Here is a 23,096-nt window from a genome sequence, read left to right as displayed (position 1 = left end):
CTTCAGACTAGCACAAGTTTGTAGACACTTGAAGAATTCAAACAAAGAAAACCCCAACTCTTCCCGTGGCTGCTACCCCACCCAAATAAGGCATGCTTTTGCTTCCACAGGTTGGTAAGTCTGTTTCTTCAGAGCCTTTTTGCTAAGCCTGGCCTCCTGCCTGTCGACTTGAGAAATCTCAGTTGGCTCATCTGACTACGCTGCACTAAGGGAAATCCAATTTGTAAGTAGATAGGAAAGGGGAAGTACACAGGTAGCATAAGTGCTGCTGTCATGGCACATCATCCCATGGTCTTCATTGTTTGACCAATTCCCTTGAGAGTTTGACATTTCTGTTGTTGAAAGCAGCTGTTTTGGAGAGGGTTTCTGGGAGGCAGGCATGTGCTAGAGCGAAGACTCGTGGCCCCCTTCAGTAAATTGTATGTTGGATACTACAGTCGCTTGTGGCTTGTTGCTGGGCTCCATGCTGTGAAGTGTTACAGAACATTTCAGAGTATTCAGAAGAACCAACATCCCGTGATGACTCCAAAAACTTTTTGTATGCTGAACTGCAGCCAGATTCTAGACCTTCAATTTATATAATAGAGGCTTCGCTTCCCCTCTTTATCTCCTGCTCAGTTATTAAGAATGACTTTGTTTGTTTTCCTGGATTGAGGTAATATATGCCAGTGTGTTGGAGGGGTGGGAGGGGAAGGCAGGAAGAGAAGGTCAGCAGTTTTTAATACTGTTTTTCTTCATGGTCTGGACTTTCTAATTATGCCTTGGATAAAATAGCTGATTTCAAACAAAGGTTCTCATTTTTCAATGCCATTAGATGCACATGCATGCCATAAACACATATATTTTGGTTTTGATTAGTATTGGGTAACTGCATTAGCTGATTGCTGTGCTGTTGTTTGGTAATACCTTCTTGGGAGCAGTAAATAAATTATCATATGTGGAAGCATATCTTGTAGTGGAGGTTCTTACAGTGCTAGACTCATTATGCAGCTGAAGGAGTACATCAGGCTTCCAGTGATCTTTCTCTCTTGTGTTCTGTGGCTAACACTTGCAGAGCAGATAAGCAGTCCAAATAGTTAGATGATGGTGTTTGTGTACCTGGCCTGAAAAATGCCTTCAGAGATTTTCTTCTAGTTATGACCTCGCACAGTAAAGCGTAAATAAGGAGGCAGCATTTGTTAACTTCATACTGGAGAGTTTTTCTTCTGCACAAGGCATCTGCTGTGCGCTCTCTCTGTGATTAGATTTTTATTAAGACCAGAATTGATTCTGTTACATCATTTTCTATGCCAGACATGCAGTAATGAAAGAGTTCAGAAGAGTAACACAACATAGGAAGAAAGCCATATCAAATGTTCTTTGCTTTTTATTCCATCTGCTGCCATTATGCAGTAAAAAATCTTGCAATGTGTTTCTTCAGTTATTTCTTTTGCTGGGGTGTAGCAAATACTGGATCAGGTATTAAAATGTCATGCCTGTTAGAAGAGTACTCTAGGGATCTCTGTGGTGGGACCCCAAAAGAAAGTTAATTAGGGTAATTGAAAAGCAGAATTTGACACACAATTTGACACTGTTCAAAGGCAAACCAGCAGCAACTGGCTATTTTTTCCCCCTGTTTTCTCCTCAGTCTTTAGATTTTCATTAACAAGAGCAGCATTAAGCATTAAAAGACTCTGGAGAGACAAAAGCCATGATTAAGAGTGTTTCTAATCTTCAAATAAATGCTAGCTCAATGAAGTGAAAACTGAGGCATGATGAGAAGAGAGAGCTTTTAATTCTGAACTAGGGTTTTGCTTGTCCTTGACTGTATGGAAGGGAAAAAATCTGCTGCTTGGACAAGATAATCTTTGGCAGAATTTGGCCCGATGGAGCTTATTCCTTCGACTACAGAAGTAATATCTTTTAAGTTCCACAGTACTTTCTGGATTCTTTCCTGATTTCAGTGAAATTTCTGAATTTCTTGCCTTTTTTTGTCTTGTGGGAAGATATTTCAGAATACAGTCTGGCTGTCTTTCCAGCTGAGCCTGCAGTCAAGGCAGACTGAAGCAATATGCTTTAAGAAGAAGTGTGAATTTCCTCTTATGTTTCAGTGAGCACTAATGGGAAGATTAATTAGGACAACTTGAAGCCAAAATTGCTGTGTTTCACTTGGAAACAAATGATCAGAGACATCCATCAGCTGTAGCTGGAGATATGTAGTGTTACAAGTTTAAATCTGCTCGAAGAGTTCAGAAAAACAAGTGAGGAAAAGCTTAAATCTAACTCATGGCTTAAATTTAGAGTAGAAGAAGAAAAAATAGATCTACTGTACAAATAACTCTTGTGTTCTAATAAAAACAGATCAAGGAGATCATGTACCTACTGGTTTTAATTCTAATTTGAAGACCACGTGTAGGTGACAGGTTGAAAAAATCTTATGTTAAATACTAGAAATTCTTAAGACATGGAGCTGTATTTAACTTCTCCAGCACACAGAATTTCTTCTCTTTTCCTTACAGATGGGACATTTTAACTCGCAGAAAATGTAGGTCCCCAGTCAGTTCTTTTTGAATCCTAACATGCTCTCACTTTGGATGTAAAAAAGCCTGTGGCCGCTTCCTTCACAGGGCTGACTTTGTAATGTGTCAGATTCAGCCTCTGGGTAAAGTACGGAATAAAAGAGGGTTTGCTTGATTGTTCTAAAGGCAGCAGCCTTTTCCTAAGGAGTACCTGTAGAAGAGGAGGTACATTGCTTTCTATTGTGTATTTCCTTCTGTGATTCCCTGAGGAGAGCAGGGAGCAATTCTGCAGCTTGCTCCCAGAAAGCAAGACTCTAACCTTATGTTACTCATCTCATAGAATCATAGAATGAACCAGGTTGGAAGAGACCTCCAAGATTATCCAGTCCAACCTATCACCCTGCCCTGTCCAGTCAACTAGACCATGGCACTAAGTGCCTCATCCAGGCTTTTCTTGAAGACCCCCAGGGACAGTGCCTCCACCACCTCCCTGGGCAGCCCATTCATGTGTTTGAGGCTTCAGCTCCATCATGTCATATATCTCTTGGACCTTCTTCTCACTAGTCTTCATCCAGTGATTACTGAGTATTGCAGAGCAGGGCTGCAAGTAGGATGAGGGAAGAAGTCTGACCCAAAGTAGGGAGGAGTATTCCATTTGGGAGGAAGGATATCTTTACTGGGATCCATATGAAAATAAACACTGCTGTTTTCAGAAGTTGTTGCACCCTGGGAGATTTTTTTTTCTGCTCTGTGACATGGCACATTGAGTCAAATATATCCTTTGAAAGTGTGCCCAGCTAATAATGTGGTCTGGCTTTCACCAAATCACATTACCTTAGTGTAGCCATCAAACTGTGTGTGCCACTTGTACTTCTAGAGTAATTTCTTTTCTTTTTAGTGATCCCTCATATTGGCTAACAAATCCCAAAGAACTAACTTCTTTCCAGATGAGGATGAGAGAATTAATGTATTTACATTGAAGTAGTTGTAATTAAAACTTTCTTTTGGAATCCTTTTTTGCCAAGATCATTTTATCTCTGTCATGAACCTGAGAAGCAACATGAGCTTGCTACAGTGCAGCCATGTGATGTGGTGGGAGTTGATCCTCTAATGAGAGGATTAGATGTTTATTTCTAGTTGTGCACAGCCTATGATGCTGGACATGTTGCTGGGCATGTGAGAGCTCTCAGCCAGCCTCCAGTAATCTCTTTTACCTCTCTCATCTTTCTCCTTCCAAACTGTCCTTAATATCACCTCACTGATTTCTCTGTTCTTGATATTTCAACTTGGGATAGATTTCATAAGCTACACTACACACAGTTTCTGTGTGGTGTATCATATTTGGGTCTGTAAGTAACACAAAGCTTAAATGGAACATGCAGTTTTTAAGACTCTTGATTTTTAGCAAATCACCTTGGAAAGTGTCATGGTTTAACCCCAGCCAGTAGCTAAGCACCACTCATCTGCTTGTTGACTTGGCCCATCTTCACAGTGGGATGGGGGAGAGGATGGGAAGTGTAAAAGTGAGAAGAGTCATGGGTTGTGATGCAAAGTTCAATAATTGAAAACAAAACAAGCAAATGAAAAAAGGTAAGGAAAATAACAGAAGTAAACCCCAAGAATAGCAGGTGATGCAAATGAAAAAAAATTGCTCAACCAACCCAGCCAGTCTCTGAGCAGTGGGCTCCCAGCCAACCTTCCCTCTATTATTGTTGCAGAGCATGGCATTGCATTGGCTGGAGTATCCCTTTGGTCACTGGGATCTGCTGTCCCAGCTCTGTTCCCTCCCAGCAGCTTGTGAACCCCCGACCTGCTTGCTGACAAGGTGATGTGGGGAACAGAAAAGGCCCTGACTCTGTCAGCATGGCTCAGCAATAACTAAAACATCCCCAAATCATCACCACTGATTTCAGCACAGATCCAAACTGTAGCCTCATACCAGCTACTGGGAGGAAGGAAATTAACTCTATTTTAGCCACGGCCAGCACAGGAAGGCATGTTTGAAACCAATGAGATTCAAAAAGGATTAATAGTTCTGTCCAAGAGGTTATCATTACACTGGCTCTTCTCCAGCACTGCCATTTTACAAAGTGCATTTAGTGAATTGTTTTGTCTTTAAAGGGGAAGAGGGATGATGAAAGAGGAACCAGGCTTGGGACTCCACAGTTGTCACTATTTGTGATACAGAAGCTGTTCGATGTTATATGGGGTGGGGTAGAAATCCAGCCTGCCAACTTACAGCTGGGGAATGGATTTTGGCATCTGCTTACAAGCTCAGAATTGTACCTGGGCTGCTGTAGCCACTGCTCAGTGCTGAGCAAAATGTGTTTGAAAATCTCCTGCTTCAGTAAGTTTATGTTCTTGTGATCCTGAATGATTTAGAAGAGCCTATTTTGTCAGGACACCTCTTTCTATTCCTGTATTTCACCTTGAATTTGCTGTTTTGCCCTCTGGGTACTGATGTGGATATGAGTTGTGTGTCATTCTTACACGGTGCATCTCTTTCCCCAGATCATTCAACCTCAAGTGGTACCTCCTCGTTTAAGCCCAGCCGATCCCTGGTTTCCATTCCCACTGCCCATGTGATGCCGTCCAATGCCAGCTCTTCGCTTCCCAGGCACAGGGAAGCTTTCAAGTCTGACAGCTCAAAGTGGAGTACAAACTTCGTACGGTCAGGAGGAGGCAGGAATCAGGGTGGCCTGGACAGCTCTCTTGACATGAAAGATGTAAGACCTGTAAGAAAATGGTCCTCCTTGTCTAAACTCAGCTCACCAAATACCTTCAGCCAAGATGGCAGTAGTCATTCGGTGGACTCCAGGGCCAGTGCAGACAAAGCTGTGTCACCACAGCTGAGGACAAATGGAGCAAGTTGTTTGCACGACAGCATGGAGTTACTAAAAATTGAGGACAGAGAAATGGGGAAAAAAAGATCTTCTCTGCTGGACTGCAAGTACAAATTTGAGACGTGCAGCAAAGATGATTTTGCTTCAGATTGCTCAAGTAGGAGACATGCCTTAGACTTGACCTACAGTGCCTTACCTGAGAGCATGCCCATGGCAGCCACTTGTGAGGCTTTTGGACAGAGATATGCAACTCTGGGCCAGCAGGCTGTGAGTGGAGCTCCCATCCAGCCAGCAGTGAGGACTCAGATGTGGCTGAAGGAGCAGCTACGGGCAAATCCCTTGGACTGCAGGACTGCTGAGGAGCCCTACGGTGGGACTGCATGGCATGTGCAGCAGCTTGAAGATTTCAGAACAGGAGGTGAACAGCCTGGGCAGGTAAGGCCAAAGCTGGGTGTTTGCTGCCATCGTGTGTTAGCCTTGAGGAGTGCCAGCAAGCAGCTTCTAATGAAATAGGAGGGGGAACAGGTCCCATGAACCAGGTGATGATGGTTTTAAATTTTGTATGGGGATGCTCTTGCTCCTTTCTCGACACTGCTTGAGTGCTACAGGGTGTCTTGTTTCTGGTATCTGCTTGCAGTTTACTCTGGTTCATTCTTTGTGCCTGTCTACATATTTTTCTGAAGCTAGAGGGAGTAAGAGGTTCATCAAATAACATTTCCAGTAGCTTTAGAGCCTTTGGTCACAGTGTGGTGGGGAAAATGTGGTTGTATTTTGATCTGAATGGGTTAACAAAGAGGCTCCATTTATGCATTCAGCAAAACAAGAATGACTTCTGTGTACTGCAAGGATCACTGTGCACTTAAAATGAATTCAGTTCAATATTACTGCTTTTGAAACTAATTAGAATCAACTAATAGTAGTGAAAGGAATATAGTTTATTTAAAGTTAAATAGGTTTTGTGGATCATACTTGAAGCATTTTCATACAGAAAAGGGAGGGTTTCAACCCTTTTCTAATGTGACAGTTGACAATCTTCTTTGTTTCCAGCTCTTTGCCTAATGTGGAAGGATTACTTGTGAAGGAAGGCACTAATGATAATGTAAATGTTTAGGTTTACCTGTGTAGGTAAATTTGGTTTGCCAAAAAAAAAAAAAAAAAAATCCAAGCAGTTAGCAACATTTAAATTTCCCTGAGAGGCATCTTAGGGTTAGGCTAGGGCAGTATCAGAGCAGAGATCATCTAGATCTATGTGCCTATTTCCTCTTTTCTTCAGCCTGAAGTTACAGCAAGTAATTTATGGAGGGTCATGTGTAATTTACAAAGTTTTATTGCTTCTTCCATTGCATATTTAAGGAAAGATTGACAGTTTTAGATGTTCTCAAGATCCAATTTTGTACTTAACGGTGATGTGGATTGTTTATTTTAGTTTTTTTAAACTTAAAGCTGATTAATGTGACCAAATTAAAAGTAATCCCTAAGGCTTTCTCTAAAAACCTGGCACTGTCCTCTGTAAGTCACCCATTATGTTACCCCTGGTACTACAGAAACCCTCATCTTGCTCTAAGCTTTTTGAAGGCTTAGATGTCAAGAAAATACCCAAGTAGGGAGGGTTCCTCTCAGAGCCAGTGGCAGGAACTAGCTCAATACTAAGACCTGTCAAGGGCACTGCCATCTGGGCTGCCAGCTGTTGATGGGGTGGAGGAGCATATGAGGGTTCAAGAAGTGACAGCTGGGTGCTGCAGAGGAGTGTTGTCCATCCACTCCCTCAGACCTTCACAAACACCTGTGAGATGTAGCTGGCTGCAGCTGTCAGCAGTGCTGGCTGTCTGCAAAGCCCTGTGCCTGCTGCTGCTTTCTTTGGATGTAAATCTATATTTAACATAAGCTTATTTAATTCTTCATGTAGGTGTTTGTCTTTTATCTTCTATATACCTTTAACAATGCTTAGCTTAGTGTGGGTGTTTCAGAAACTTTGCTTTTGTGTAGGTCAAAACAACCCCCAGCTTTTGCTTTTTGTGTCTCAAGTGTTTTCTCACCTGGATTATGATTAAGTAGTGTCTCATTTTATTAAGTTCAAGTTTCATGTTTGAAATGGGTGAAACCTTATTTTTTCTTTAAGGTGATTGAAAAACTTCCACTGATGTAGAAATTGATGCTGAGCTGTGTTTTGAGGACAGAGCCAAGAGGGGGAGCACAAGCATCATTTTTCTAGCTGCTTTCGTGAGGTGATGCTGCATCTCCTGAGATTTTTGAGCCTGTAATATGACAGGATAATAATTTGCTTAGAAGTGCTGGGTTTGTGTTGTTGTTTGTGGTGTGTTGTGTGTGTGTGTTTGGTGGGGATGAGATTTTTTTGTTTGCTGTTTAGACTAGAGTGAGTCTCATAAGTATATCTGTGGTTTTGGTATGCTTTGAGTTATCCATGTTAAACATCAGCAGAGATCCTCCTAAATAATATATAACAGTAGTTACAACATATCCCTTGTATATAATCCTACACATTTATTTATTTATGAAGCAGAGTTTCAAGAGTTTCAAAGTAGTAAAGTGCTTACAGTAATATAGCTGTGTAAAGTCTTCTGCTTTACATGCAAACACAGGAATTGATATTACTGTATCAGCATAGAGCTATAGATACTTAGGTAGCAGAAGCTTAGTGTTTACTGTATGTATTTCAGAGCAGGTGAGAGAAATAACAGCTTTCATCTGAACGGTCCATGCTGCTCTAGCTGATGCAGCCTAAGCTTTGAAGCAGGTAGTGTGGAGTGGAACATGGATGATTAAGGGTAGGGATCACTTAAACTTTGTTTCTTTAGCAATACTGCTTTTCCTGGGAGAAGGCTTTCTGTATCTCAGATTTAGAGGGTCCTTTTCCAGACAACTGAACCACCCCAAATAAACAGTAATCATCTGGAAACCGTGCTTGTGAACGTGAGTAGATCAGCTCTGTAATGTACCCAGCACCAGTGAGATGTCCTGCACTAGTGTGTTCTGAGTCAGTGAGGTGCTGCTGGAAGTAGAAAGCTGAGAGCTGAAGCTTCCTCCACTGCATGAGCATGTGGAGCAGCCTTCTCATGTGTCCAGAGGACTTTAATATGCATATGCCTGGCATTAAGTTTGGTGTACAATGCATTTGTGTTGGTGTGTTTTGTTCCCTTGTACTTGGTAAAGAGAGATGCGAAGAGTAAGCTGTTTGGCCCCTGTAGGAAACCTGCTTCTGACCACCTTTCTCAGTGTATCTCAAGTGTGTAAAGCTACCTTGTGGGCAATTGACTCCAGCTGAATCCAAGCTCCTTTTGGTCACTGTCCTTCCCAGGAAAGTATGTCACCTTGTAAAGGTCTGTGAGAAGCATGTGCTGCCTGCTTAAAGTGAGGACAGGCTGTGGACTGGATGATTGCACTGGGAAGTAGTAACAAGTGGTGTGTCAAATACAGATTGAGGGTTCCCACACTGTACACTTGACCTGTGCATAAGTGGCAGAGCCTTACTGAGGCTGCAGCACACTGCTTGTCTTGGTGCAGAGGCACCTCCTGTTTCTGGATGTGTTGGTGGTAAGGACTGCCTAGGCAGAGGTGCAGTAGCTCTTGGCAGCGGTTGGCTGTTTTTCAGCTCTTATCGCAGCTTCTTTTGCTACTGCTGGATAACACTGATGGCTTTTGAGATGTTGGTGTGAACCACAGGTGGTCAAAAACTGTAAGCAATAATTAAGTGTTCATATTGAGACTTGTCTGCATCTTAGCTGCTGCAAGCTCCTTCTCATGGATATCCTTGTTTCTGCCTACAGCATCGGTGGCTTGGCTTTCCAGGGGTAATCTGATGCATGCTCTGCACCCAGTGTAGGTGTTTTGTTCTGCCTTCCTGCTGTGTTCCTGTCATTGTCCATGAAGTACATGTGCTGTGGGAATCTCATTTTGAAAATCTGCATTCTGCTATCCCCTTCAGCAGAAATAGTGCTCCTCGAAGGCTGCAGTCTTTCTGTGCTCTTTCAATACAAGTCGGCTGTATCAGTGAGAAAACTGCAGTGCTTGTGTTTCTTCCCAGACTTGGCGAGGCTCTTCCCTCAATGGTGAGCAACCAATTGTGCTCAGTTTGTATCACTGAGCTCTGATAACATAGATGTGACCACTAAATGCCAAGTATCCAGATCTCTTGTGCCTTCTGGAAGTGGTCTCCCTGTGGCTGAGTTGTGTGTTGTGCAGTGGTGGTCGTCTAAACAGAGAAACAGTCTCGGTCCCTGGAGGTGCTTAAAAGGAGACTGGCTGAGGCACTTTGTGCCATGGTTTAGTTAGAAGATGTTGTTGGTGCTAGGTTGAACTCAATCATCTCAAAGGTCTTTTCCAATGTGGTAAATTCTGTGATTCCAGCTCTGCAGTCTTTGCATATTCCCATAGTTTGAAGTGGTTCTATTACTGTGTGTTGCAGGGGGTTTGAAGTAGATGATATTCTGAGGTCCCTTGCAACCCCCCATTCTGTGATTCCAAAACCACAAGAAACAATATTTGAGAAGGTAGCAGAGCCTTAGATGTTCACATCAGCTTCACAAGAATAAATGCGAGCACCAGAACCAAGACAATAAGCAGGAAATTGAGTAGCAGGTTGAGACCTCTGTTGTTAGTGAGATCCATAATGTGCATCAGTCTGTCCTCCTGTGCTGGCAGCAGACTCTTGATTGTAGGCTTTAGGCTGTTCCTTTAGTAGTGAGCAGTGTAGAGTCACGTGAATTTTGTTGTGTCCTCAGCCATTCACCTCTGTTTAGTTTCTGCCACTTGAAGGAAAAAAAAAGGCTTGTTTACAACAACTGGATTTTTAATTTTTGGAAGAAATTAATCTGGATGCTCTTAAAAACCTTTTTTTTGGTTTGTTTGTTTTTTTTTTTGTTCTCTCAAACACCTTAAAATAGGAAAGTTAATGATAGCTTTAATTTTGCTTCTGAAGAACTTAATTAATGGAGAAAGGACTTGAATTTTATACAGTTTGGCTTTTCATTTACTTAATGTGTGTGTTTCTTTTCAGGCCTGTTTGGTTTTCAGCAGCATGGACACTCTCCAGGTTTACTCTTCAGCAAGACTATTGAAAGTTTACTTTCAGAAACTCTCTGCAGGTGCAGAACAGAAGAAAACTTTTTCAGGTGGCCAAAATGTACCTTCACTGACAGAAGTATTTCCTACCCTTCTAGGGTTTGGCGTGGTGCAGTGTGGTAGGGAGCAGTTGGCCAGCAGTGTGCTTTGCAGATGCCTTATTAAGGATCTAGACTGGGTTGGCAGAGGATGTGTCCTTAGTGCTTTGAATAGCACGTATGCAAAAGCTTATTTTAAGATGGTCTTTAATAACTTAGCAATTGTGGTTTATATATAGAAATGAAAGAAACAGAACCACTTAGCCCTAGCAGTGAAATGTTGCCAAAACTTCCATTGAATGAGCAGTTAGGTTTGCAGGGAGGATCACAAGAGGGCAGTGTTCCATAGCTTTGGGTTTTATACCAGAGTGCAACTTTGGCCATTCTTTTGTCTTTATAAGCTCACTTCTTTTTTTTTAAGGCAATAAGCTTGACTGAATGTCAGACGTGACAAGAAGTGTAGGGCCTGGTTGAAATAATTTCACAGAGATGAGCATCAGTTTTTAAAGGAAGGGCACAAAAATAGCGGGGGCTGGAGTACCTCTCTACAAGGACAGGCTGGGGTTGTTCAGCCTGGAGAAGAGAAGACTCTAGAGAGACCTAATAGCATTTCAGTACCTGAAGGGGCCTGCAAGAAGGCTGGAGAGAGACTGTTTACAAAAGTCTTGAGTCATAGGCTGAAGGATAGTGGTTTGAAATTAGAGAAGAGGAGATTTAGATGGGCCATTATGAACAAGTTCTTGGCTGTGAGGGTGGTGGAACGCTAGAACAGCTTGCCTGGGGTTGTAATTGAGGCTTCATCCCTGGAGATACTCAAGGTCAGGCTTGACAAAGCACTGAGCAACCTAATCTAGTGGAGGATGTCCCTGCTCACTGCATGGGGGTTGGACTAGATGACCTTTGGAGGTCCCTTCCCACCCAAACCATTCTGTGATTCTATCAATCTCTATAAATACATTGTTCTGGTTTTATTTCTTGCAGTGAATAAGAGGTCTTCACTCAAATCCTTCTGTAACAAACCCATCTTTTTAGTATGTTTTTAAGGAAGTATTTCTTTCTCTCCTCCCCCCTTCCCTCGACTAATGTGGTTCTTACCCTGCTCTCATTTGGACCAGGTGAAGCACATCTTAGCATGGGTGTGTACATCTAATGTGATGGTTTTTCTTTAAAACCAGCTTGTTCTTGTCCCTGATCCAGCTCTCTCCCTCTGTAAAAATGCCATGGAAGTTTGTCATGTGTTTGGATTGGCTTTGGTTTGTTTGGTTGGGGGTTTTGTTTGTTTATTTTTGAGGAACATTAATGTGAGATTGCATGTTTAGCTGTCTTTATTCACTACTGAAGTGGAAGATGAACTTAGCAAGGTGATGTAGCCTTGGGTGGAGTGAAACAGAACTGAAAACTTGAATCCAAGCTGCATGCTGTGTTTGGAATTTTTATTACTGCTCACAGAAGTAGGGAACTTTCTGATTACACTGTCATGAAATTTATTAGGATTGCTGGTGTGCTGTAGTTAAAGTATGTGTAAATGATCTGGACAGGGCAAAACAGACAAGAAGATTATTGAAAACCAACCCTGTTTTCTGCAAAACAGTGGAAAACTTTCTTGATGCCACTCAGTTCTGTAAGGATGTACCTAGTGAAAAATACTGAGAGTTAATTTGCCTTTTCATTTTTGTGTGTACGTGTACTCATGCATGTGTGTGTCTATATATATAAACCAGGTCCCTTAAATAGGGAGAAAAGCATTAAATAGTTTTTATGTCAGGGTTAGAAGAGATTTTTAGTTTATTCTGGTATTAGCTTAACACTGAAATAATTTGAATGCCTTCAGTCGAGATGCAGCACCTTGAAGTAAGCAGAGCAGAAACTTTCCTAGGATGGGTTGAGGGCTATGTGCCTGGTGGCTCTTCTCTGGGCAGACCCTGGCCAAATTTGGAAGCCCTCCAAGCTTCAAGGGCTTGAGAATTTTCTAAGAAACCTAAAAAGAATTAGGTTCCTCAAAAGTGAAGTTGCTCTTTATAGTATAGCTAAAACATTTTGGAACTTACCAGCTCCATGAAGAGCCAGTGTTTTTATATACCCCATTCAGAAAAAGCCCCCTCTGGATTCAGACAGACAAATTAGGTCATGCACAGCTTTGTAACAACAGGCTCTAAGCGCTGTTGTGCACAGCTCAGGTGTTTATAATACGTGTAACAGGTAGTAAGAGGATGGTGCGATGGTTGGCATACAGCTCTAGTCCAAGGGCTAGCCCTTCTCACAAGAGGATCCTTGCATTGGGAGTTGCAGGTGTAGGTCTCTCTTCCCTCTGAGGTGACTTTCATAGAGGACAGCGCAGAGAGGACAACTTCAGAGAAGCATCACAATGATACAGATCAGCAAGAGGCAAATCAGAATGAGGCAGAAATTGACAAAGAGCTCTTGGAGCCTTTGTCGTGCTTGTGGGTTGACCTCAATAGTTGAGGCTCTCCTCAGAGCGGAGCGAGTTATGTGTTGGACCTTCTCCATGGCAACAAGAAAGCAGAGAGCACGAATCAGAAGTGTTAGAAGTACAGGAGAGAAGAGAAGTTGTCAGGAGCAGTGCAAGATGCCTATTATCTTCTTTTTTTGTCTGAGCCTTTGTGGAGCTGGGAAAGCAGAAGAGTGAAGAATTAGAAATGCAGAAGTGTTTTGAGTGCAAACAGATTGTTTTAAAGGTCTGAAAAGCCTGGAGCAAATATGCTACTAGAGGTTTTTTTTACTTTCAAACATGTTGTTGCTCAAGTTTAGGTATGTGCTGTGTTGTGGTGCTTGTCCTGAAGGCTTACAGAACATCTACTTCTGAGCTGCATTGAGGACCTGTAAAATGGAACCTATAGATATGTTGGTTTGACTCAGATCATTGCTTTAAATTCTAATCCCTCTATTCTTTACAGTCTGTGAAAAGGCCATGGCTGACTTCCCTCCTGCTTTATTTGTTAAAGCACAAGTGGAAGCCTGATTATGTGACTGAAGCCACAGAGCTTTCAGAGAGGAGATTTGGGTGTTAGTGGTGGCTGTTATTGACTAGAACACATAATGTGATTTACCAGTTCTGAAAGGAAGGAAAAGAAATCTTGCTGAAGCATTTCCATTCCAAGTAAACATTCTTTGTGGTGCATAATGGTAAGCTAATTTATCAAGTCTATAGGCACTTCTACTTTCTCAAAGGACAAAACAGAGTGAGGACTACTTTTGTGTTGGTGAAGTTTTGGTTTGTTGTGATTTTGTTGGCTCAGGGGTTGGGTTTTTTGTTTGGTTATTTTGATTCTGCTTTTGTTGTTGGTTGTGGTTTTTGTTAGTTTTTGTTTGGTTGTTTTTTTTAATGTATGTAGGACAATGTGTTACAAAATTGAAGTGCAAAGATAGACAACTGCTTTGAGGAACAAAATAAAGCATGGCTGTAAGTTTGTCTCTGAAGTGAGTATTTCATTTCAAGTCAGTTTTCCCTCTCTTTAGTGGCAGATGGAAGCACAGAGTGTCAGCTGCCTTAAACTCCCAGTAAGTAGTTGCAGTGTAAAACCCCTCCTATATGAGCCCTCAGTAGCAGAGGGTGGCTTTGATATATGCTTGCCTAGCTTATAGTGTTGTGGATTCTGTAGATGCTCTTGCAGTGTGAAAACTAAATTTTCAAGGTGATGATGATCACAGGATGTTAGGGGCCGGAAGAGACCCAAGGAGATCAAGTCCAACCCCCTGCTAGAGCAGGACCACGCAATCTAGCACAGATCACAGAGGAATGCATCCAGACAGGCCTTGAAAGTCTCCAGAGGAGACACCACAACCTCTCTGCAGAGCCTGCTCCAGTGCTCTGTGTCCCTTGCAGTCAAGAAGTTCCCCCTTGTGTTGAGGTGGAACCTCCTGTGCTGCAGCTTCCACTCATGGCTCCTTGTCCTATCCCAGGGAGCAAGTGAGCAGAGCCTGTCCCCCCCTCCTGACTCCCAGCCCTCACATGTTTATGAACATTTATTAAATCTCTTCTCAGTCTTCTCTTCTCCAGACTAAAAAAGCCCCAGGTCCCTCAGCCTCTCCTCATCAGGCAGTGTTCCAGTCCCCTCATCCTTGTAGCCCTCCACTGGACCCTCTCCAGCAGATGATATTATATCTCTCTTGTATGTCTCTCAAGCTTTGCTCCAAAAGCTGCATTTGCCCTTCAGTGTTCTAAGAATTTATATTGTGATCATATCTTTCACAGAGGGCCTCTTCTTATCACCTCTTTCTTTGCCCATTTTTGGCTATAAATGAAATTCCTATCATATATGCCACAGAAAGAAAGAAAACCATTGCTTAGATAACTGCTGCCTAAATTACACAAGAATCCTGACTGAATGAGTGGCCTCTTTTTCCCATCCCCCCCAAATATGGTTGAAGTGGAAAGCTCCATCCAGACTGTTTTCAGTCCCTCCATGTTGGGCTACAGAGTCAAATGGGACTATACAAGCAGAACATGTCTTCTTCCAGTGCCAGTGGTGGTGTTTCAGCAGAGCCTTTGAAAGAAGCCAGGCTGCACATGGTTATTGTTATACTTGTAGAGGATTCTCTGTGAGGACATCTTCCAACTTCAGATTTTGTTATGATTTTTTGAGCTATAGTTGATCTTTATTGTGAACAAAACATGCACTGGGAACTTCCTTTCATTGTGGGCATCATTTTTCAGCTTTGTTTGACTTGATGGTGTACCTGGTTTTGTCTGTTCTAGCAGTTACAGTGCTTGCCAAGTATATTCTGCTTGGCTCTTTGCTGGTCACTGTCTGTCCCGAGAGCACTAAAAGCAAGGCGAGAGCTCAGGAATTCTCAAGTGACTCAGTTGAAAGAACGTTGATTCTCTTAGCCCAGTACCTACTGGGATGCACTGGGCTGCTAATCCTTTTCTAGACAAGACACGGTGGATGAACCACTCATGCATTTATGTTGGTACAGAGAAGGTTGTGTAACAGACAGTGCTTGGAGAGCAGCATTTCCTGGGAATGGCTCTCTCGCAGCTCTGCTGCCGTTTCTTCAATGCGGGGTGTGTGCAGCCCTGTGGTGTTGGGGGCTGTGTGTGACCTGCTGCAGCAAGACATCTGTATTCTTCCTGGTGGTTGTTTTTCATGAGGCCCTCAGGAGGAGTGGAGAATCTTAAGGTTTTTCCTGTGTTTGTGCACAGTGAGTCCATTTGTGTGTAAGATTTGTCTGCATTCTTGCTGGCACCTGCACTGCTCTGCTGCTGCTTATGTTTCACTTGCATGACTCAAGGGGCAAGGACATGAGGCTTTGAAATGCTTCCATAAAAAAGTGGTATTTTTAACTAGTTGGACGTGACACAGGCAAGGCTGACAGGTGAGGAGAGATGCTAAGATCTCTCTGTGAGGGGGGGAAAAAACACTACTCCCTTTGGAATGGGTGAAGGATGTTGCTGAGGGAGCAGGCAGTAGATGGGAAGCCTCAGTCCAGCAGAGTCAGCGTTAGCTGTTTGGAGATGCATGACCAGACTGGATTTTGAATGTAGGGTTAAGTTCTACAGCTAGAAAATGATGTAGAGAAGGGATGAGGAGAGGTCAAAGTAGTGTCATTAGTTTTCCTTAATTTTAAACATCTCATATTTTTGGAAGTTTTGGAAACCCTTCCATGGCCTTTTATCTGCTAAGCCTTCCCCTAGGAGAAGTTTTCTTGCAAGCGAAAGAAGCAAAGTCTAAGTCTGTATTTCAGTGTTTGCCTTGACAAGTTTGGGGCTTTGATTAATAAACACATACTTATTTGTTAATCCTCCGTAGTGCTGTCACCCAAGTGTGTGTAAAGAGAAACAGGTTCAGTAACACAGCTGTTCTCAAGGTCAGAATGGACAGCTTGAAAAATAGTGATGCTGAAATGAAGGCTGATCTGTGCCACAAATAGTAGCTGTTCTCTGCTGTTCAGTCTCCTGACTGTGTTTTATGTCAATATCAAGAAGGAATATTCATGCATTGGCCATTTCTAGAAAGGAAGGTACAGTAGGAGGGCAAACTACACCTGACTTCTTCGGTTGGAAAACATTGCTCAGTTGTGACAAGCTGAAGTGTTGCCCCAGTGAAACTATTGGCTGCATTGCTCTGCAGCTCTGTGTACAACCTGGTGGTGCTACTGTCTTTTGCACAGCAGCAAGAGGTGTGTGGGTCATAGAACAGTTTGGGTTGAAAGGAACCTTAAAGATCATCTAGTTCCAGCCTCCCTGGTATGAGTGGAGACACCTTCTCCTAGACCAGGTTGCTCAAGGCCTCATCCAGCCTGGCCTTGAACGTCAGAGGACACAGCCTCAGGCTGCGCCAGGGGAAATTTAGGCTCGAGGTGAGGAGAAAGTTCTTCACTGAGAGAGTCATTGGACACTGGAATGGGCTCCCTGGGGAGGTGGTGGAGTTGCCGTCCCTGGAGCTGTTCAAGGCAGGATTGGACGTGGCACTTGGTGCCATGGTCTAGCCTTGAGCTCTGTGGTAAAGGGTTGGACTTGATGATCTGTGAGGTCTCTTCCAACCTTGGTGATACTGTGTGATACTGTGATCTCTAGGGAGGAGGTGTCCGTGACCTACCTGGACAGCATGTTCCAGTGTCTCACCACCCTTATTGTAAAGAATTTCTGTCTAATATCTAGTCTAAATTTCTCCTCAAGCTTCCATCAATTCCCTCTCATCCTATCACAGGGTTGACCTTGTTGTATGTTCCTGTGCAGGGGATCCCCTATACCTGGTACCCTAGAATGAGTTGCTGATCAGTTATTGCTTTCTTCTTCGCTGATGTATGACTGTTGCCCTGATTTGTCAGGCTATTTCTGTCTTTGTTCCTGGGTGTCCTTCACAATGAGAGGAGTTATGTGACCAAAGTGAAAGCTGTGGGCCGTGCTCATTCCTGGTGCAACGGCATTGACTCTGCCGAAGTCACACGGGATAAATTTGGCCCCTTTGGAAATGCCGCAGCAATTTTAGACCCAGCGTGTTTCCTGTCATATGTTTACTAAATGCAGCAGTGATATCAGTGGGATAGAAGAGGTTTGACATGTTTAATTTGTTGCTGTTCCACATGATGAAGTTGAAGCCCTGAAAGGGCATTGGTAATAAATGGTATTGCATAACTGTCTATTGCAGACATCTTTACAACAAGATGTCCCCAAGCCGTAGTAATTCAGTCTTATCCATTGAAATGAAATGTCTTAACCATAAATATAGTGATGCCAAAAGTATCACCAAGTTATATGATCCTTGATCTAGTACCTCTTTAGAACTGTTACCAGAAAGTACCTGACCTAAGAAGTTCCTGTAGACATTTGTGTGAAGAGGCATCCTCTGTATGTTCAGAGGAGGTAAGTTCAGATACGTTTGCATAGTGCCAAAGCGAAGAACCCTGCTCACAGGATTGAGTAGTGAGTTGAGTTGAATATGGGGCCCTTTGCCACCATTGTCTGTGGGTTTTTGGCCCCCAGAGAAGACACTGCAGCCTGGTGAAGTGCAGCCTGTGCAAGCAGCTATGGCTGAAGTGTAGGTGTGCTTTTGCTGGCTGTCCTGCTTAATGTATGTATCTTGTTCCAAGCTGCATTGCTTTGTTTTGAACTCTGCTGTAAAATATTTTCTCACTGGCAGTGTGGAGTCACTGCAGTTGAGATCTCCAGATCTGAAATACCTCCCTTTTTTTTTGTGTGTGAGAAAGGGGTGAAGATTGAAGCAGCCTGAATTTAACTCTGCAGGCTCCTAGAAGCTGTCACTGCTGTCGCTTCTGTTCAGTAAGTAAAAGTTTCCTATGATAAAACAGAAGTTGCTTACAGCTTTTCAAGTACAGAAGTGATTTATAAATGTATGTCATAAGTTAATTTTCAGTACCTAATAAAATAAAATGGAGGTGATTTTGGGAGAATTTGCTCCAGCAGCTGGATTTTGTATTTGCCTGTCCTAGAGGTGCTTGTTTTGATTTTAGGCTGATCAGCATTAGACACTTGTCAATGAAGAAGGCTATTCAGGGTATTAGCCAATTCAAAAGCTTGACTAAAAAAGAACAATGGTACTTTTTACTTTGTGGTCCCTTGTTGCTTGGGTTTTTTTTGTGTAGGTTTGTTTTTTTTTTTTGTTAGTTGTTTTTGTTAAGAAAACATGAAAGGGGAAAGAAAGGGTGGAAGGTTAAAAAGAAAGATTAGGATGGGTGAAGGCAAGAATATTCATTACTGTGCAGGAGAGGACAGACTGAAGGAGGAAGGTAGAAGAAAATGAACAGGGGAAGAGTGGGAGTGTGGGAAAAATTAAGGCATTGTGCAAGGGGAAAGAAAACTGCAGCTGGAGTACATTAAGTCATTGAACAGAGCTAGACAGTGACTTGTGGCGTGTAGTGTCATTTTTTCAGTCGCATGCACAAAACATTTCCTTGGGAACAGGAAAGAAGCAACAATTCAGCTCAGTTTGGGAAGTGCTGGTGACAGGAAAAGCAAACTTGTATTAGCCTTTTGTTTGAAAGTCTGGTTTGTATGGAGCTGTCACTGTTTTTCATTTGTTAGGGAGAGGGGAAGGCTCACACTTGAGATTTTTTATTTCCATCTCTCTTGGTTCATTCCTCTTAAAACCTTGCTTTTGACTAGCTTTGTTCTCCATGTTCTAGAAACAAGGTTGCCAGTAAGAGCCTTTTGCTGTATTTCTAGACCAGGAGAACCTGAAAGGTGTTACCAAGAAATGACACTGGCTAATGGCTGAATTCACCAGGCTTGGCATTTTGGCTTTTGGAAGGTACCCACATGCTTTGGGGATGACTGGGACTTGGATCTGTGTGCTGGTCTCTTAGAGCTAATGCTCTGGGCTCGTTTAGAATTCTGGCTTAAATTCCCTGCAGCTGCTGCAGGACCTTGCAGTGGGAGCTTGGGCAGGTGCTTCAGCCTCCACACTCATCAGTTCCCTTCATCATATGATGTAAGATGTGTCATAAATGAATACTTTTTCCTGTTGGTACGATTTGCCTTTCATGTAGCAACTTGAGGAAGCTAACTCCTTCCTCCACTATGCATGCTGTGTACCTAACACCTTAAACTTTCAGACTGGGTTTTAGGTTCTGGTGGTTCAGGTGGCACTGCTTATTAATAGGAAAAAAAGAGGTAAGTGCGGTTTGAACTGAAGTGAAAACCGAAGTACATCTAGCATGAAGAACAGAAGTGGAAGGGGAGGTTGCAAGTTGTTTAGCAACCTAGCAGACAATGGCATGGCATTGATTAGAAGAAGAATATGGTAGGTAAATTCAGCTTCTGAGGGGTAACTTCATGCCAGGGAAGTCCTCTTAAGCCATGTGTTAATCTAGAAAGCAAAGGTAATTCTGCAGTTTTAAAGCATCCTGTAGTTCAGGGAACAGAACATTACTTTCTCATGGGAATTTTTGTTTCTCCAGTTGAGGTACTTCTTTCATTCCTTGATCAAAATATTCTTAACACAAATGAAAAGCTACTCTTCTAGCTGTATAGGGGTATCCCATATGTTTTTGTTTGCTGATAGTGTGATAAAAAGCAGTGAAAAGTCATCTTTATGCTGATTGCAAACTGATTGTAGTGAGTTCAGTATTCTACAGTGATGATGCTGTATTTGTAACCTTCTCAGAATATGAGAACTGAATGAAACATTTTAAACCAGAGATGTGGTATACACAGCTCCGAATCTCTCTAAATACAAATAACATAGTTGTCTTCAAAATGAGCAGCAAAAAAAGGCAGGAGATTATTTGCTGTAAATGAAATGCAATATTTCACATCTGATTTGTAATGTCTTTACCCCCTGCTACGTAGCACATGCTTCTGTCACGACTGTTAGTCAGTCTGAAGGTCTGTGACATGAGATATTATTGGTGTGAAATTTTTAGATTTAACTTAACATGTGAGTCATGCTGTCATCTGAAGTACTAACTCTGTGACAGCACAGAATTCAGACGAGAAGGAACCTCACCTGCTGTAGCTATGGATGTGTTCCAGCACAGAGCTGCCTACAGCAGTTCGAGGTCTGTTGTATGTTCAGTCTGGGTGTGTATGCACAAACTCTGTATTTTCTGAGATGTGTGTATGCAGAGTTTGTGTTAGGAGAGAAGATAAACCCAGACTCCCCCTCCACTTGATTCTTTACATAACTTTGGCCTTAAAAAATACGTCTGTCTGTCTCCGAAGCATCTTGCCTGTTGTAGGCATTGGTATGAAGGTGCTGGGAGATTTGAAGTGCTGCTTCTGCCTACTGGAAACAGCTGCTATGGAGAACTTCAGAGCAGATGGTTTGCTATAGGAGTAACAGGATGTCCAGGCACTTCCAGTACTTGTCTATTCAGAACTGGCACAAGGCAGCTGAGTACAAACCCAAGCACCTGCATGTATTTTTGCCTGATGCCTACCAGTTAGTAATGGGAATGTTCAGTAACAGGGAAAACATGACTCACAAAATTAAGGTCTGTATTAAGCCTGTCTTCCAAAACCACAATCTTAGGTAGGTACAAGTAGTAAGGTGTGACCTGATAGGAGGAGGAAACAGGATTGTATTCCTGAGACCTACATACTCATCAATCGTATTCCTTTAAAAATAGATCTAAATCTTTTCCTGTCTTTTATGTGATGTGTTTCTGTTTGAGATGTGATCTTCTTTTGTTTGCAGTGGCTTCAAAGCTGGAGTTGCATTTTTGTGCTTTACAGTATGTATGTTCTTTCCTTAGATGGAACTGAATGGATTATTTTCTGCACTTGAAATTCAGTTTAGTATATTACAAATTCTAGCTAAATGATTCATCTGTTGATAGAAGCATTATAGGACAAGTTTGGCAGCTACAGTGACCAGCAGGAGAAAAATAAACCTTTAAAGGAATTTGCAAGGAAATGGCCTTAAATTCTGTAGCTTTGAACTGCACTTGGAACAATGTGATATAATTTCAGTTCTAGTCTTGCTATAAACAGCTTAAATTTTTAGATTAAGGCTGCTGCTTCATCATACAGCAAAGCAAGATTTGCTTTCTCAATGTGCTAGATTAGGAAAATGCTTTTCTGAGTTCAGTGTTGTAAGAGTTTTTACCTTTTCTGAGCTGTGGGTAGGAAACTTAACTGGGGGGGAAGTGCCTCTACAAAACTTTGAATGTTTTATTAGAACCTAAACAAAACGTATTAAACTTAAAAGGAGAAACAAAGGTTTGAGGGAAACTATGGAAGCTGCTCATCTTCTGGTATATAATGTTAGTTGTATAAAACATCTACTCAAGAACAGGCAGTGTCCCACGAGCATGAAGAACATTCTTACTGCAAAACACATCCCCCACAGCATAATGTTGTTGACTTGGGGCTGCAATGCCTGCGTGTCCAAAGTTTTGATAAGCTGTTGCAAAAAGCTGTTGAAGAGAGGAGTCTTTATAGAAAACTACAGCTGCAGTGCCTTGCTGTTGCAATTAAAAGCATAAAAGAAGAGAGAGATGTTCCTTACCTCTGGTACAAGTGTCAGTGAAGCACAGAGGAGCCTGGAAGCGTCTGTAGATCTCTGGCAACTTGTCTGAGTCTGCGATCAAGTTATGGGAACAATTGAAGTAGGCTGAGGGGGAAAAAATAACAAAAGTTCAGAGGCAGGACTCCCGGTGTCATTCAGCAGCTCACAACTTGTGATTGGCCCCATTTCTGCCTTCTGACACAGGCGGTAGCTCCTCTAAACTTGTTCACAGCAGTAATGGATTAAACATGGGCAACATCTTTCCTCCTGGGCAGGGAGCTGTGTGCCAGGGGACCACCTGCACAGCCACAGGAGGGAGGAATCTGGAAAGCGGCTGAGGGAGCTGCCTGCTTCCATTGTGCCTTTTCTTACACAAGATCTTAAATGGAAATGTGTGCAGACAGCTGTTTTGGATGTGTTACTTTTGCTTCAGCAGTGTTGGGTGGTTTGGGGTTTTTTGGTTTTGTTATTTTAAATAAACCACCTAAATCTCTAGTGTGGGTCATCACACTGCATATGGATTTTTGGCTTGGAATGGTTTGCTTTTGTAAAAGCCATTTCTTAAATTACACTTGCAGTATGTTTTGATAATGCTGTTACCTACCTGGTATTCAATTTGCAGCATATGAAGTGTGTTTTCCAACATCACCTTTTGACAATGCTTCAATTTTTCTGTATTTTGAGGGTTTTCAAATCTTTAAGTTATTTTGTAGGTTAGAGGTTTTTTTTTTCCCTTAAGTATAACCCAGCATGTCTACATTCTTTCCCAAAATGTGTCATTCCTATGCAATTTAAATCTCTTCAAAACACATCTATGGAGACACACTCATTTTTCTCCCCTGCTCTCACTTTGTGGCTGGAAACTGAGTGATTTTTGAGAACCTGTTGTGTTTGGATAGAAATAGCAGGTGGTTGCTATTTTGCAGGTTGGCTTACAGGCATTATTTTTTGGGCATGTTCAGAGGAAGTTCTTCACTGAGTGGGTGGTCAGGCACTGGAACAGGCTGCTCAGGGAGGTGGTGGAGTCGCCGTCCCTGGAGCTGCTGTTTAAAAAGACAGTGGCTGTGGCCCTTGAGGCTATGGTCTGGTGATTAAGGATGTTGGGATGAAGGTTGATGTGGCTGATCCTGGTGGTCCTTTCCAACCGTAGCGATTCATAGTGATTAGATGCTGTGCTGAGGGATTTGGTTTAGGCTAGGTCTTGTC

At 42.5% G+C, this 23,096-nt stretch overlaps 2 protein-coding genes and 1 long non-coding RNA gene across 7 annotated transcripts in view; 1 reads left to right on the top strand and 2 right to left on the bottom strand.

Annotated features, from left to right (window-relative positions):
• CEP85L (centrosomal protein 85 like) overlaps positions 1-23,096 on the top strand; it is a 151,443-nt gene that overhangs the window by 92,336 nt on the left and 36,011 nt on the right. For all 5 annotated transcript variants that reach the window (XM_064170335.1, XM_064170337.1, XM_064170336.1 and 2 more), the window contains exon 3: positions 5,010-5,776. In XM_064170335.1, the coding sequence (XP_064026405.1) occupies positions 5,010-5,776 (767 nt within the window). The remainder of the gene's footprint in view (positions 1-5,009; positions 5,777-23,096) is intronic.
• Positions 6,256-21,949, bottom strand: LOC135189701 (uncharacterized). The gene is made up of 2 exons (XR_010308234.1): positions 21,891-21,949; positions 6,256-10,107 (listed from the first exon to the last, which is right to left on the bottom strand). It is a non-coding gene; the product is annotated as an uncharacterized LOC135189701 (long non-coding RNA).
• On the bottom strand, positions 11,807-13,081 carry PLN (phospholamban). The gene has a single exon (XM_064170222.1). The coding sequence runs from the start codon at positions 12,964-12,966 to the stop codon at positions 12,808-12,810; it is 159 nt and encodes a 52-aa protein (XP_064026292.1). The 5' UTR covers positions 12,967-13,081; the 3' UTR covers positions 11,807-12,807.

This window comes from Pogoniulus pusillus, chromosome 33 (assembly GCF_015220805.1).
Source record: "Pogoniulus pusillus isolate bPogPus1 chromosome 33, bPogPus1.pri, whole genome shotgun sequence".
Classification (NCBI taxonomy): Eukaryota; Metazoa; Chordata; class Aves; order Piciformes; family Lybiidae; genus Pogoniulus; species Pogoniulus pusillus.
This window is presented reverse-complemented; position numbering and strand designations above follow the sequence as displayed.

Bases quoted from the DNA above. Each gene is read 5' to 3' on its own strand.
- PLN (XM_064170222.1), bottom strand. From the start codon at position 12,966: ATGGAGAAGGTCCAACACATAACTCGCTCCGCTCTGAGGAGAGCCTCA.